This window comes from Caloenas nicobarica, chromosome 8 (genome assembly GCF_036013445.1).
Source record: "Caloenas nicobarica isolate bCalNic1 chromosome 8, bCalNic1.hap1, whole genome shotgun sequence".
Taxonomy (NCBI): domain Eukaryota; kingdom Metazoa; phylum Chordata; class Aves; order Columbiformes; family Columbidae; genus Caloenas; species Caloenas nicobarica.
Window position 1 is genome coordinate 28,453,687 of NC_088252.1, and position 16,828 is coordinate 28,470,514.

At 41.4% G+C, this 16,828-nt stretch overlaps 1 protein-coding gene across 5 annotated transcripts in view; it reads left to right on the forward strand.

Moving 5' to 3' along the window:
- The window catches only part of PLCH1 (phospholipase C eta 1), a 52,189-nt gene that overhangs the window by 20,829 nt on the left and 14,532 nt on the right, over nt 1–16,828 (forward strand). For all 5 annotated transcript variants that reach the window (XM_065639899.1, XM_065639897.1, XM_065639898.1 and 2 more), the window contains 7 exons: nt 1,349–1,442; nt 3,739–3,942; nt 5,464–5,584; nt 7,089–7,260; nt 9,423–9,530; nt 11,565–11,726; nt 14,189–14,260. In XM_065639899.1, the coding sequence (XP_065495971.1) occupies nt 1,349–1,442; nt 3,739–3,942; nt 5,464–5,584; nt 7,089–7,260; nt 9,423–9,530; nt 11,565–11,726; nt 14,189–14,260 (933 nt within the window). The remainder of the gene's footprint in view (nt 1–1,348; nt 1,443–3,738; nt 3,943–5,463; nt 5,585–7,088; nt 7,261–9,422; nt 9,531–11,564; nt 11,727–14,188; nt 14,261–16,828) is intronic.

Below are 16,828 nucleotides of genomic sequence, written 5' to 3' on the forward strand. Positions count from 1 at the left end.
GAGTTGAACTGCTCACTTGCCTTCTGTTACTATACTTCTAACACTGACTTGTTTAATTTTCCCCCTCCTCTGGCGATTTTTCATAGCGAGGCCATAGCCTTTTGGGTGTTATGAGATGTGGTCAGTCACAGCACCCACATTTCTGAGGAGGAGCTCAGCGCTTGGCAGGATCAGGCCCTTGGAGAAGACCAGGTCAAGAGTCTCAACCTAATTTTAGATTTCCATAGAGCCAAATGCTGATGCTGGGAATACCGAGCTATGGGAAATAATGGAAAGCACAAATACATCAAAGGCTACAGACACAGCAGAGTAAATGGAATTGGTTTTGCCATCTGAAGGAGCAGTCCATTAGGAAGAAAACAGTTTGCAGAGGGACCGTTTTCCGATTTAAACAATAACTATTGTGTAATCTGCAGGCTGACTGACCTCCCTCCTGTGTTTGCCTGAAGCAGTGGTGTTAACGGGGGTGACACAGAGAGGGACCTGCGTGCTCCATTGTTCCACTGCCTCGGTGCCGGGCTGTTGGAGCTGACTTTGACAAAGGATGCAGAGTGCAAACAGTAAACGCAACCGTGGTTTGGATAAGCTGTCAAAGGTTTTAGTGTCACCACTAAATGAAATACACCCAATCTGAGTTCTTCTCACTTTGCTTCTCTACAACTTATGGGAGCAGTGGGGTGGGAAAAGTTGAGTGATGGAAGCTACTTTTAACCTTAATTCTAGAGGAAATATAAGTGTATGGTGATACTCTGGCCCCACCAGTCAGTTAGGACTTCAGTTGTGGGCTAGTTGAAGCTGAGGACAAAACTCTTATTTGTTTCAGAAGAACTGCTGGTTTTCATTTCAGAATCTAATTATTTATCTCATAGGCTGTATATTACAGTGAACTCTCTGGGAAGTAATGAAATCACAGAACTGGAAAATGTATGAAAATGAAATCAAACCCTGCCAAAGCTTTTCGCATGTTTAAGTAGATTATATTAAAGAATATAACTTCATAGTTCTCATTTCAGCACTATTGCCTAGTGTAACCATTATTAAATATGATTAGCGGCTAATTTTTATCTTTAAACTAGAATGATCCAGCTTTCAAGTGATTGCTACCTCTCACTCCTATTTTTCTTCTTGAAGGTAAGAGCCATGTGGCTTGTGCAGCACTGACAAAAATCACATCAAAATCTTGCAGTCTTTGTTACAGTAGTGTTACTGATTGTCCTGTTCATATTTGACTGAACTCAATGTTTGATCATGAAGTTTTTCAACTGGACCCAGAAGCCTAAAGTAGATTTTGACATGTGGGTGACATGATAGAAAAATCAAGTGCACCAACACTACTGTTTTTGTGCAGATGAATAATGTGACACCAGAATATTGTCTTGACATCATACAGAAGTTTGAAGTATCAGAAGAAAACAAGAAGCAAAATGTTCTTGGGATTGAAGGTAAAGTTCTTGATTTCGGAATTAGTTTTTTTTTTCTTGTAGTGGAATAGAAAAGCTTTAACAGTGTTTTGGAGCAGCTTGTAATATTTGACTGTGATTGAAAGTTACACAGAATATCAGCAGTCAGTAGCGTAGGTGCATTTTTGTGAGACGTGGGAGAGACGAGAGTAGGTGGAGTGAATTAGCAGCTGATGTTATCCGGCAATATATCAGCCATCATACGCTAATGTGAATGCCTTAGGCCTGTGTGGATTTATTGCTAACTGTGTATTTGTAAAACACAACCATAAAACATTCTATAGCATATATTTTATATTATAGCCTGTTCTAACTGAAGTAATAAAAGCAAAGTTTTCATTCTGCTCCATCTCTGTAGACCTGGAATTGCTCCTATGCAGTCCTTTGATTTATACTTATGTGAAACAAAATACGGATAGTTGCATTTTCTTTGGGTTTTAATACCTTCTTTGCTTTCTTTGCGAAAGCATTTGTAGATGGTATAATTATCCAGAATCCTGCTTGGTATCAAACCAAAATCTGAACTGGAACAAACCAGATGAGATGCTGTGGTGTGTTAATAGCTTTCCTTAAGCAGCATAATTTACACGGTGATTTTGAGGGGGGGGAAGGAGAAATCTTCTTCCTCTGCATGGTACTTTAACCCTGAGTATGGCCTCCCAGGTCTTCAAGAAGCTTCTGGTGCAACCCTGGGCACTGCACTTAGGCTGAAATAAGGAAAGCAAAACAGACGAGCCATGACATTTAAAAAATACTTCTGAAAGCATTTCTGTTGCTTTTAATCTTACTGCTGTTTCTTTTGTGTTTGAGTTGCTTTCAGGGCTAATATTATTTGCCCTGTCCTTCGGGAATATTTTATGTTTCTTATTCTCAAAAGAGATATTTTTAAAACTATCTGTTCAATGCTGATCTCATTTATAGGGACATAAACTTGCAGCACAGAGAAAACGGTAAGCTAGGGCTGCCACAGCAGCACAGAGCCCTGGCAGATCTGCAGAATTCCAAACCTAGACTCTTGCAGCATCATATCCTACATCTCTTCTGCTGCCCGGTGTTTGAGGAATTTCCTCTGCCTCCTCTTATTTACAAGATGTTACACTTGTGACGGAGCAGAACGGGGCAGCTCTGACCTGTTCCCGTCAGGAGGCTCCATTGGGGGAGACGTGGTGCGCATCTCAAATCCTTTGCCTCTTGCTGAAGGTCAGGTTGAGGTTGCCTCCCTCCCTCCTGCCCAGCTGTGTTCCTCCGAGCAGGTCCCTCGCCCTCCCAGGCACAATTCAGCATCCCAGGAAATGCGGACTGATGCTGCTGAAGTATTTGACCCAGTTTGTCTGTTACACCAATGCTTTAACAAGAATTGAGAGCGGATAAGGGGATACTAGCTCAAGAAGATGACAGGTTTTCTAACAGTAATGGCTTGTGGTTTAGCTGCATGCTGTCTGCTCACAGCAGCATCTAGATGAAGAGACTGTTTTTATCTCATGGAATGATTGTGAGGGAGGATATTTTCTTGCACTGATTCTAACAAAAAACCAATAACACCTTCTGTTCCGCTTATTAGCGGAGCGGTTTTGTCTGAACTGCAGAAGGCAGTTTGCGCACACTTGTCTTAGTCTGTGCCCTCGATTTGTGTAGGGAGTTCTCTAGGGTTTCAGAGAATTTTTGCATGTGCGTTTTGGTCATTTTCCCCTTTTAAGGGGGGAATGAAACGCTGGATTTGAAAACAGGTTGGGCAGTGGCTGTGTTGGTCTGTGGGCTTTTTCAGTCTTCTCATATAGCTACTATTTGTTGCTTTTATGCTTCTTTTAGAACCTACTTTCTTTTTTTACTATTGGTTGTTGTTAATAATTAATTTCTGAAGAGGCTTAACTCAATGTCATGTTATGCAAATGCTTGAGATTTTTTTTTTGTTTTGGAAGTGATAAGTGTGTCTTTCTAGATTACAGTCTTTTCTAGCTCAAAGCTGTTTGAAAACTGTCTGAGGACAAGGGTTGCATCTTGGGAATGTAACATTCTCAAAGGTGTCAGAACTTCCATCGTCTCCAGAGAGCAATACCTGTGTGTGCCAGCAGTGGACTCGGGCCGTGCAGCCTCTGCGGTTTGCAGTGAAGCAGCCAAGCCACACACAGCAGTTAGTGTGCTGGAAACACGGGTGCAGGAGAATGAATCCCTGCTGTGCCACTCAGTCATTTTGGGAACGCGAGTTAGCACTGAGTGCAAATGATTTGTTGATAAGATATGCTGCATCTACAGCAAAGACATTTCTCTTTGTTCCAAGGTTTCACCAACTTCATGCGCAGTCCTGCATGTGATATATTTAATCCGCTGCACTGCGAAGTGCATCAGGACATGGACCAACCCCTTTGTAACTACTTCATTGCTTCGTCTCACAACACGTACCTGACAGGAGACCAACTGCTGTCCCAGTCCAGGGTGGAGATGTACGCGCGGGTGCTGCAGGATGGTTGCCGATGTATTGAAGGTATATTTTTCGTGTGACTTGCTGGTTGTGAGAAGTATGATGGATATTTCTTTTAAACGCAAAGCCAGTGGCAAACTCAAAGCCTTAATGCTTCACTGTCTAACTTCAGTAGTAAACTCCTGTTTTCTAGCATCCTAAATGGGAATTTTTCTGTTGGGAATGACCTTCTCAGCCAAACTTCATAGGCACCACTATTTTCTCCTGCCTGCTGTTCTGTTGTTATGCTTTTCTCAGCCAGTGCAAGTTTTCCATTTTCTGTTCCATGTTTATGTGAAGCGTTTTTGTTGCACAAGCCCCACTGAGGCAACGGACAGACATGTGTTTGGGACCCTGCAGTTCTGCTCTGTAGTTCCCCAGGCTGGAGGTTCCTGCTTCCCAGGAATGATTCCTAAGAGAGACCTAAGACCTTTTTCTTTCGTAAGCTGAATGGGAAAGCAGGTGGTTGCATAGGCAGTTCCTCCGGATGCAAAGGGAGATGAAAAGTGCCCATAGGAGGAGGACAGGTGAGGAAATAGCTCTGGATCGAGTTCTGGCACCGCCTCACAGTCGAGGAACTTGGGTTTGCTGTGCCACAGCAGAGAGGTGGGATGATGTTTCATCGGCTGGATGCTGGTAGAAGAAAACAAGATACTGTTTGTCTGATAGCCTGGAGATCACATTGGATTTTGTTTAAGTTCTGTGTGATTTAAATAATAATAGAACGTTAGTATTTTTCTCTTCAAGATTCTGGGTATAATAAAGTCTTTGGACAAATTTAAACTCAATATTAAATTTTGATGACTAGTATTACAAAACTAATCTCTAGAAGAACAATTTGTTAATCTGAATTTAAAAATTAATTGGAGAAAATGAACTTGAGAAAACTGGGTGTTCTATCACTACTTTCCCCTCTGTAGGAAAGTTCACTATAGCGCACAGTCGCATGTTATTTTGCTTGACCTCAAGACTGTTGCAGATGCCATCCAGTCTAGGTAATAACTCTTTAGCTTTCTTTTGGTGAAGCTTTTAACTTCCTGTGGAGGCAACACTAGTGACTAGTTTGGTGTAAATCCAGGGTACAGTAATTCATTCAGAAAAGTATTACCGTCCTAGTCCATTCTGCATGTGATGGATTTGATGCTACTCTTACTCTAGTCAGTTATAAAACTACAAGTTTAATTGGGAGTGGAAAAAGACTAAGTTGTTTTGAAATGGTTTGTTTCCAGAAGCAGAAGCCACTTTTCCAAGAGATAGCTGTAGACATTATTTGACCTATTAGACCTTGGTAATTTTATACATGAGAGAAAAAACTCAGTTTAGTATAAGGGGAAAAAACAGTTTTGGGTTGCAGATTTCTCATATGACATACAAAAAGACTGAGTTGTTAGTCTTAACTCAATTGCTAGGTCATAATAGATTAAATGAAACTTGTTAACTCCTGCGTGGCTGGGTAGTGAATGTGAGTTCTGCTGGCAGGCAAGAGCAGCAGAAACCTCTAAGGTCACAGGCGTCTCTTAATGCATTGCCTTTTTGTCTTAATAGTGGATTGCTGGGATGGTCCGGATGGAGAGCCAGTAGTGCACCATGGCTATACTCTGACTTCTAAAATACTCTTCCGTGATGTGGCAGAAACTATCAATAAATACGCCTTCATCAAAAATGAGTAAGTGTAGAGTCAGTTTTGAAGCTATACCTGTCTGTTCTGAGTAGCCGTGTCAAAATCAACAATTGGCATCAGGAAGTACCTGTGTTCCTTTAAACACACTGAGAAATTATAAAGTTGATTCTATTCCCCTGTTTATTGCCTGAGTCATATTTATTGTTCAACTGCATGAGCTCTTTTCATCAATCAAATCAGAAATTTCAACCTAAGTTAGAAAGACCTTTCATACATTGTAAACTCAGTAATATTTTGAACAGTCTGAGACTGTTGAATATCTACAGATTATTTTGGTCCTTTGTTTGAACAGAACTTTCCACTCATATCCACAGGGAAATTCTGCTTTAAAATCAATACTGTCATATTCTCTACCTAAGGAAAATACTTTATTTCAGCAGGAAAATTGAAAAACTGTCTTGTGTAATATGAGGAAATAAAAACCGAGTTTTGGTGTAATGTTCAAATCCTGTTTTGTTTGCCATGGTACTATATAAGAGTTTATTATGAAGATCATGGAGTTTAACCATATTTATACAAGTCTCCAATCATGAATAGGTATATAGTTTTGAGTAGTTTGGAGAGAATAAAGGGAAAATGCTTGCTTTTCTTTATTTATTAAAAAAAAAAGGTGACCCAACAATGGGCATGTGGAAAACAAACCCCCAAAGATCCTGAGTCCAAGAGTTTGTTGTTGTTGTTTAGAAATAGGAGGTGGTAAATTCAGAACTGAAAGTCGTGGTTCTTCATTCGGTGCGTAGTTGGGCTCTGGGGTTCCTTGCCATAGGATTCTGGGGCTGCCAAGAATTTGAAAAACAACTGGGCACATCTGTGGGAGAAATAGGCTGTTCTATACAGAAACAACATCTTTAGCTCAAGAAACTTGAGCTGTAAATTTGTGGAGCCTGGGAGAGTCTTGTGGAAAGTATTGCCAAATATTCTCCTTCTCCAGAGTCTGGCAACCTTCAGAGATTTGGGTTGGCTCACTGTAGCTGCACTTATTAAGAAAAAGGCAAACTGTTCACACAGCTATCACTCTCTGGAAGATAAGCAGAGAGGAGTCAGCAGTTCCTTCAAATCTGATTTCAGAATGCATTTCTCCAGGAGCAGCTTGCTGATCACTTACAGCTTGTGAAGACTTTGCATGGGGCTTGCAAAGGAATCGTGTAATTTCTGCTCAGCCACATAGAACAAAAAGGCTTAGCGCTGCTGCTGAGCTTTATTGCAGGTTTCTCTGTGCCTCACGCTCGGTGACCAGCGGTTCCAAACGTTGTCACCCTGTGTGCTGGTGGGTAGGGCTGGAGGGAGAGGGCAGAGTCGCCCCGGGACTGAAATTCTGACCGAGCGGGGATGTGGAGTTCACGTGCAGAGCCCTTCCTCCCAAAGGGGGTTTGTTTCCAGACTACCGGCAATGCAAAAGCAAACTGCTTTAAATCAGTTTATTGGTAAGCCGTGCAGGTTTTCTCTCTTAGAACATAGTTATGACAATGTCTGGGGGTTTTGTTTCTAGGTTTCCGGTGATACTGTCTATTGAAAACCATTGCAGTATTCAACAGCAGAAGAAGATCGCTCAGTACTTGAAGGAGATATTTGGTGACAAACTCGACTTGTCATCTGTAATCACTGGAGATTCCAGACAGCTTCCTAGCCCTCAAAACTTGAAAGGGAAAATCCTAGTGAAGGTAACTGGCTACTGACAGTGTTTAAAAAAGCAACAAAAGTCAGCATGTCATCTTTATCATAGACTTTCTTCAGCTTTGGAGAATCAATTCAGCAGTACCATGTGGAATAGTACAGATGCACTATGTTAAAATTCTGAGCTTGTTCTTTTGAGAACAGAAAAATGCATCATTATGCAGGAACTGTGACACAGTTGCCTGAACCTGACACTTTATCTCTTTTTTTTTTTTTTAATTTGTCTATTTTTGTTATTAGTGGATATTGTTTTGTATGGTTCGTATGCTTATAGTATCTAAACCTTATCCAACAGTCCCTCCTTAGACAAAGTATTTTGGAGCACTATAAAAGCGTTTGAAAATTTCTTGCGTTTTCACGCATTTCCCCTCACCCTGAAATGAGCAGCAGTTCATTAAATGAAACTTTTCCCGGTTCAGGAGCTGTGCTGGTGCAGGAGTAGCCGAGAGGAGGCCCCTGAGCTCCGGAGTTAGTGCTGTATGCGGGATTGCTCGAGCCTCTTGCTATAAACACGTTTGCTCTGAAAGGAATTTCAAAGACCAATTTGGATATAATAAGAAAGAAAAGCAAGGCAGACATTTGAGAGGATGATTAATCAAGTTGTGGCTTATTGGATTGTCTAATTTACTTTGACACATGGGGCAATTACTTCGCTGTGAGCTCTTTACATATTGTTTTCCCCTTCTATCCTCTGTATCAAGCTGGCTACAAGGATTCACAATTTTAGCTTGTCGTGGACATATTTCAATGTATAGTACAGAGCTGACTCTGAATTAGAAAACCTTTGAGTGTTCAGCTGTGATTTTGAATTTCGCTGAATAAGTTTTGTTGTGTACCTGCTGGTTAATGAACTAAGAAGCAGGTAGTGTTGGTGTTTTAGTGTGTCGTGTCAGTCATGCGACAAAACTTGGCGCACCTGCCTTGAAATACTGTGTCAATGCACAAAAGGCAAGAGAGCTTTGGTGCTGCGCCGTTCTTATGTGAACTTTTCTCATCTTTTTGATGTTATTTCACTCTGTTTTATACATTTGAAACACAGTATCGATTCATTAGCCAAAAAGCAGTAACGGCATAATTTTCACCTTGCTAGTGTACATAAAGAGTAATTCTAATAATATTCATGGATTTAAGCCAGTATAAAGGTGCCAGTGTGAAGTGAATTTGACCCAGTAATTAGCCAGGCAGCATTATTAATTTCAAAATGCAGTCTACAAATCAATCCTCTTCATTCCTGCAGAAATCTGGGTGCAATTCTTATTTACCTTTGTCACTGATGAAACAGGTAGACTGCAAATATTTCTGCAGCCAGTGAGGAAGACACAGAAGTCATGACACAAAAGTTTAAGAGGTTGATTTACTAAGTAGCAGACGGTAAAGCAAGAGGCAATGCCAGAAGTGACAGCTTGGGAGGTGCAGGTTGGATGGCAGGAAAAGCTTTTCCAGCTGTGGTGGTGCTGCGTGGGGGAGCCTCCACCCTGGGAAGTTTGCAAGGCGGGTCAAAGCAAAGCCCAGCTAGAGCTGGGGACCATCCTCATCCTCCTGCGGCAGCAGACAGGAGCAGAGACCTGTATAACATCTCTCAGGTTCTGTGGTTGGGCTTTGCCAGATCAACAGGAGAATTCAAGATAAGAATTCAAGATAAAAGTTCTGAAAAAGATAATTGACCTGTCTTTTTTTACCAGAAGTAGCCAATAAGCTCTGTTTGATGCTCGCCACTCTAATCGGATGTTGGAAACTAGACATGGAATTAAAGTAGTTCCTTTCTAATGTAGGTATATGACGTTCACAGTACTGGATTAGCAACTAATTTTGGATTGCTGCCTGCAGCCTTGCATGAGCATGCAATATTAAACTAGGCTTCACTGCTTCCTTCACGTTGATGGCTGCTTGCAGGGAGTTCTTTTGCACCTGTATTTTCCACTCTAATGAAGAGCTATAACCAGATCTCAGCTTCTGATTTCTCGAGTTTTAAGTATACAGCAGTCTGCTCGCTTAGGGGAAAGCCTGGAATACCTGGGAGTCAACTAAAAAAAAATCTTTTGGATACTTGCTGGCTTGCCTCAGAGATGGTATGCTTTTTTTGAAAGAGCTTGCAAAGATCTTTTTCACATTAAAACATTTATTGTGAATATTTTTCTCCTCACTGTAGGGTAAGAAGTTGCCACACAGTCTTGGAGCAGATGCTGAGGAAGGAGAAGTTTCAGATGAGGATAGCGCTGATGAGATTGAAGATGACTGCAAATTAAAGCCCTGCTATGTATGTGCATATACACAGTTCCCAGAACTGTTACACCTCTACATTTCTTACATGCATACCCCATAATCCTACTTACACTTGTTGGCAGATGAGAGCTTTCAACTTTGGTCTCTAAGTCTGGTCTTTAACATACAGAACTTACATAATTAACATACAGAACTTCCACATTTAGTTATGGAATGACACTGTTCAGAAATGCACACTTTGTCATTTGTATCATATAAATGACAAATTTAAGTACTTCAGGTACACTAGACTGAAAACATTGATGCCAGCACTATAAGCGTGTCAGGCTTTTTTCAGCTGCAAATGTCTATTACTCAAAGCAATGGCACAATGGAATTGCTACACAATTTCTAGACGAAAATTACGAAAGGAGACATACAAATGACAAAAACTTGAGGTATAAAACATTATTTTCAGTCCTCATTTGAAGATCACTTTCTATTCCCTTTATTGCTTAAGTCCTTGTTTATTTTTCTGCTGTTAATTTTATTAATGCGTTTTTTTACTAAAAACAGAAGCTGCTGTGTAATGCTAATACACATCATGCACCAGGTGCTTGTTTCTAGTCAGGAGGCAGCCTTGCTTCACCAGTTACAACTTTTGAACAAAATAGATACTATCTAGGGAGATGCAGAAAGAATAGATCAAATTCCAATTAATATTTAACGAGTATAATATTTATCTCCACTTTTGAACGTAGCCCAGTCAGTTTACCTTGTTGCCACATAGAAACACCTGTCTGTAGTTCTCATTAACTGGTTTTGATTTACATACTGAGCTTTTAATTTGTCTGTATCATTCCCGCCTGCTATTAGCAGTTGAAGGTTTTTCAGAATAGCTTGGGATTTGCTTTACAGGTAACACAAGTCCCCATCTGCACTGGTTCAGAGAATTGTATGTTTATGCTGGTTCTTCTACCACGATGCTGCTAAAGTTGCAGTGTCAGCAGCATCTTTTTGCAGATTGAAGTACGCCACACAGAAAAGCTGATTTCATTTCCACTCCCTCTTAGATAAACAAACTCCATTTATGCTACTGGACAAAATCATGATTAATTAATTTCTTCGTTATTTAGAGGTTAGATTGCACTTGGATTTCCTTCAGCCCCTGTGTTCCACAAGACAGTCTTATACAGAAGTACAGCCTTGCAGTAAACACTTGAAGCGTAGGATAAAATCAGCTTGCTCAGTGACTCAGAATGTTATATTCCTCTTAATATTTACTACAGAATTGGAAATATTTGGCATTCACTAATTTATGAGGAAGCTTGAAGACTCCCAATCCCATAAGTCTTTAGGAATATGGTGTGTTTAAATACAGATACAAACTTCCACAGGTGTAAGTTCAGGGGGAAAAGTATGTATTGAATGAACATAGCTCTAATTATGGGTATAGTAAGGTGAGAGAAGATTGCTCAGCCAGTTCTGAACCAGCAAAATGCCTGATTCGTTGTTACGTGCTGCGCTATAGGAGCGGTCTGTGGAACCGACATGTGCTTCACTAACACGGCTTGAGCACTTCTGATGAGATGATGCTTTCTTTAATAGAAAGACCCAGGACAAAATTTGGCAATTCTTAAAGCCAATGCGAAACACAGTATGTGTCTTGCCGTTCGGAGCAGGAATCTAGCAATGCTGAGGCTGTCTGATATTTTGCAGGATGTGTGTAAGTGCATTAGCTGGGAGTTCATACTGACTCCTGAAAGAGAAGGTCAGAGCTGGAGCTGCTTTGGAACAAAGAGCTCCCACCAAGAGCAGCTTCTGGGGCAACCACGTGCTGGACTGTGCTTGGGGGAGGCAGCGTAAATGATGTGGCAGGACGACTAAAGAGGAAAGAGGAAAATGGAAGTGGCAGTAAAAGCCGCCATCAGAAGAGGCAAAATCAGGCAGGATTATGCAAGAAGGTTTTTCTCACACAGAGAAAGGAAATGTCAGGAGCGCTGCATGGCCTGAAGCATTTGTCCTCAGACTGTCCCAGCAGTGATGGATGTAATAATCTACTTTAACTTTATTTCTTAATGTCTTTCAGAACAATGGTGCAACTGAGCACCAGGTGGAATCTTTTATAAGAACCAAACTAGAATCTTTGATAAAAGAATCCCAAATCAGGGACAAGGAAGATCCTGACAGCTTCACTGTGAGAGCACTGCTGAAGGCAACTCATGAGGGTTTAAATGTTAACCTGAAACAGGTACGTGGGTTTTCGCCGTCACGTGCTCTAAGCATTCGACAATGCGATGTGTGTTGCACATTTTTCAGATGAGAAAGCTGATAACTTAGGAACAACTTCTGAGAGTTTGTTAGTACCAATAGTTGTAAGCAAGTACCAATATTGCAAGCATGGCGTCAAGCGATTTGGTTTGTGTCTAGGTTTTTGGGGAAAGATCCTTTTTCTGTTGCCTTAGTCCTATCAAGACCAGCCGTGATAACTGAGAGCGTTGTCTGCCTTTAGTGCTGGTAGTTGTTTTGTGCAGCACTAAAACATGGCATTCTACTGCCCTAAGCAAGGTTCTGATTTTTCGTGCCCAGACTGTTTTATATCAAGAGTGGTATGTTTATTTTCCTTTTTCACATCAAACTATTTTTGTAAAACAGTCAAATGTATCGTAATTTAGAGTACATCAATAGGCAGTACCATGAATCCATGGGTACCATACTTTCACCTCAGCCAGATGTGAACCTCAGTTTTGTTAAATTACAGAGTGAATTGTTCTGGGGGGGATGTCCCTGCTCGGTAACCGCTGTGGCCTTAAAGGTCAAATACATGTAGCTCTACTTTCCACACATCTTCCCACTCTGTGTGGTTTATTTAGTTCTTACCAATCTCATCCTCCGAAGCTGGACCTATGAGAGTTTTGCCTGAATCCAGGCTTGACTACAAAAAACATACATGTCTTGTGCTGATGCTGGAGGCATCTGGTCACGGCGGTGTTGTGGTGGGAAGAGGCTGTAAAATGCAAAGGATGGAGCTATCTGACCCAACGGAGGAGGTTGTTTCCAGGCGCGGCTGTGCAGGGAGAACAGGCCGCTTGCTGTTCCCCTGGGCCTTCCTGAGGCCTGAAAAGTGGGATTTCACAGAGCAAACTCCCTGTGTTAGTAAATATGATCAGATATGAGCCATTTCAATATTAGTTTGTGGTAGAATAATTACATTTGATATGTTCTCTGGTATCTGGAAAATGATTGGCCCCTAGATAGGATTTGAGGGGGCAGAAGTTTTGTTTAAAGACTGCAAATTTCTGTAAGATGTTGGTGTTGGATGTGATGCCTGGGATTACCCGTTACTTGTCATGGATGTGACCAGAATACTGAAAATACTTCAGTAATGCAAGTGCATTATTCAAACATCTGTCAGATAATAATATTCAATGATAGAATTTTCTAATTAACTTATTTTAAATTATTAAGGGACACTTAGATCTCTTCCCTTGCTGCAGCAGTCCTGTGTGAAGGCTGATGGGATGTGACTGTTGTTTTCAGGGGTCTTAAAGCAATACAGAGTTGAACAATTAGTAATAATAAATTAAAACAACTGGAAGATTAATTTATAGCAACTGTTGACCTAGATGGGAGACAACTAAATGATTAAGTGTTGTGATGGTTCAGTAATTCTGTAACTCATTAGCCAGCTCTTTTCTAGTAGTTACAGTATAATTAATGTACCAGAAAGGGATCTGTTGGGAAATTTTTCTACTATGTTGCTGGTGAAATCTCATTTTCCTTTACTTTGTTACTGATATGCCTTTCATTTCTCGAAGACTTGCTATTATTAAAGAAAAAGCCATTCACAATGCAAGTTTATGTACCATCTCCAGTAATAATCAAGTGGGATTTTGGGGGCCAAGGGAGCACAGCGACGTGTCCGGCACTGTCAGTCAGGCCTGGTACTGGCTTAGATTTGCTGTTAAACTGTCACCTCCCGCTCTTATCAGAGAGAGAAAAGTACTTTATCTGCTAAGGTTTCCTTCTACATTTTACAGAGACTTTCAGCCTGAGTTAGGAACAAATCTTTGACTTTCCCGGAGCTGAGGAAACCATCTAGTGCCCTTATTGTTACGACAGCCAGAAGTGAATTCCACCTCAGCACTGACCAGGGAATACCTGGAGTTCATAGGACTTGCCGAAACGCTAGGGGGGATGTTCTTCAGCACCTTTACATCTTTGGTTTGCTCTTTAGAAGATGAAGGGCTGTGTTTTTCTGACAGGAAAAGCTCGATGCTGCCAGGAATTCACTGATGCCTAGGGGCATGGCTATAAATGTGAAGATCTGACTTCAGGCTGCCTGTGAAAAGTCCACATTTATCTGTTAGGAGATTTTTATTTTCCCCTTTTCCTTTGTGGCTGTTTGCAAGTACACTTCCAAGTGTTGTGTTGTGTTGTTGCTTGCCTGTTTTTGCTAGACTCTTTTCTACGTGGTTCATTCTTGTCTTGAGTGTTAATGTTAATATTTTTTCTTACTCTTAAAAGATTGCTAAGCTATCAAGTATATAAATAAATCAGAAAAATCCTGTAAGGAGACTTTGGATTTCAATTTATGTTTAAAGATCAGTATGTTGTGTTTAGACTTTAACTCACTTCTATTCTGTAGCAGACTCTTTAAAGATACTTCTGAAGGTATCTAGTTACACTTTTTATTGCACTTTCTCTGCGCAGAACCTGGACACAAAAGAAGGTGGAAAAAAGTCTCATAGTCGATCATTAATGGGCAACTTCGGTAAACACAAAGTAAGTAAAATGAGAGCCTCAGTTTACTGTTCTAGGTGTGACAGTGTTCTAGAGATACCAGGTATGTTCTATTGCTTGAGACGCCTGGTGTGCGTGGGGGCACGAGGAAAGACTACGTGATTGCCGTTGGTATATTTATTGCTGTTCAGAGGAATATTAGCTGCTAGCAGTATGGAGAACCCTTTAAAGATGATCACACAAACTCAAAAAAAAAAAATCTTACCTGACCAAAAAGGTCATCTTTACTAGTGATGTCAAATTGCTGATTTTTCTGATCAAACCTGCAGCAGAGTGTGTAGACAAACCCCTCAGCATCTCCTTTTCCAGACCTCTGTCCACACAGCTGATGGAGTTTGTTCCATTTGGGCTCCAGTTTTAGTGTTTCATACCCTGGGCAGTGCTGTGCAGCATGGGCTGTTGCTCTATTTCTGTTTGCTCTAAGGGGCTGCTGTGACCGAGTGCTGGCTCTGGGCTCCTGCTTTGTCAAAACGTGTTCTTTTCTGATCTCTTCATGGTTTTCCGTATAGTACTTATATGTTTGTGTAGCTGCTAGGTCAAATTGTCTGCTGCTTCGCTGGGTCTTCACTGTGGCGGCTCTATTGAACCAAGCAAGAGCTAATACTGTTCCGATGAGCGCGTGGTTTCATTTTACAGCTGGACAGACAGCAGCTGCCAAAAGGGACAGTGCGCCCATGTTCCCTCCCGTTCCCACGTCCTGACAAATGTGGTCCTGTCATCCACCTCCCCTGTTCCCACACTCCCACGCTGCCTCCAGGCTTGGGTTTATTGAACGTGTAGCCTCAGCACGAGCTGATTGAACTGAAAGTTTCCTTCCTCCCAGAGTCAATTAGCAGATAGCAAGTAAATAAATCGGCAGACGGGCTTGTTGTGAGAGGCATGTGGCAGGTCTGCAGCTGGGTCGCTGCCACCAGCGGCATCCTCTGCCCCAGCCTGCGGTATGCCCGTGTCCATGGCGAACGCTGCAGCTGAGCAGGGAGCACCTTCTGTCACTGATAAACTGAGCAGCCGTTTTGGAAAACCAGCAATTATGAAATACATCATGGAGCTTAATCAGCCACCGGCTTATCTGCCTTGAAGCCAGCCAGGAGCCATCAAAAATTCTCTAGGCAGACAATACCAGGACTCATGTGTACACTTGGATTATAAGCTTACATCAGATTAAAGTGGTTGCGTTTCTTTCAGCAGCTTGAGCTAAGTGCACATTACTTGGTATGTGTTGAGATCTGTGAGTACGTGTTGTGCACAATAGTGGACACTTCACACTGTAACTGGTGCTCACTGGTGGGAAAACAAATGCTGCACAACGAGATGTCACGGGCAAAAGTCAGCCACTGAAAACTGCTGGGAACACTGAGGGCTGGAAAGTGTGTCAATAATTTAATTACTTCAGCTAGTTATCCTAATGGCTATAGCAGGTTGGAAAGCCCACTCATATCATCTCTGCTGAAAAAAACCAGGACGGTATATATAGATTTTTTAATTATTATTATTATTTTTTTAAAATAATGATTGTATTGTAGACTGAGGCAACAGGGACATCCAGTAACTTCACTCTTAAGCTTTTCCAGCTAAAGGGATGCCTGGGAAGGGTGGTTACTATTGATATTTTTGCGTTACAGAATTATCCACCCAGGGATATTGACTTGTGATGTTTTCAGCCAGCTCTTGTGCCAAATGTGTCCATGTATAAACTCTTTCAAAACTGCCCATGGAGGGACAAAGCCACTAAGGCTGGCAATTCCTGCAAGGTAACTGCAGGAAACATCTGCAGTGCAGACCTTCGGATTCCAAAACTGAACCATGCAAATGATTTCCAATATAGTCAACTTTATTTCAGCACTAAACACAGCAAACTAAATTATGTACGTGATTGGTGTAACCCAGCAGGGGAAAAGAAATCTGTGCTCAATTAGCCATGTGAGCAAAAGGAGCTCTCAGTTATACTGTTAATTACCTCTTGATGAGAAGGGAATTAAAGAAACTCACTTGAAACTATAGTGAGTGTTACAAAAGATGGAATGTGTTGAAATTGGAAACTATTAAATAATTGGTGCTTATGAAAAAAGATGCTTTTGAGATTTTCATCTTTTTATCATAGCTATGTTCTTTACTGTACACTGTAATAACAACTGGAACGCTCGTATGCGTGGCTCAAAAGGCAACAGAAAGGTGATGTTTGAAAATTTTGCCCAGACTCTGTTCTCATCTTCATGAATGAATTTGTTAAATTTTCTAAACTGGAGGGGAAGCAGAGGTAGGCGGAAGCAATGCACTGTACATTTAGATCTTACTGTGTGTCACTGTGCATTAAATACGATACCATCCATTAGAATTTCAGCAGGACCAGTGCCCGGTGTACTGGAGACAGTGGAGTGACGTTGTCCTCTCGCGTCAGGAGGGAGAAGGGGAAGGAAGCTGCACAGTACTCAGTGGCATGCAATGGACTGGCCACTTTGCAGAAATAACTTTCTTCAGGCTTGGATTTGTCTGCTGACCAGCAGATAAACCTGCTCCGTGGCTGCAGGCTTGGAGTCAGCCGCAGTGAGC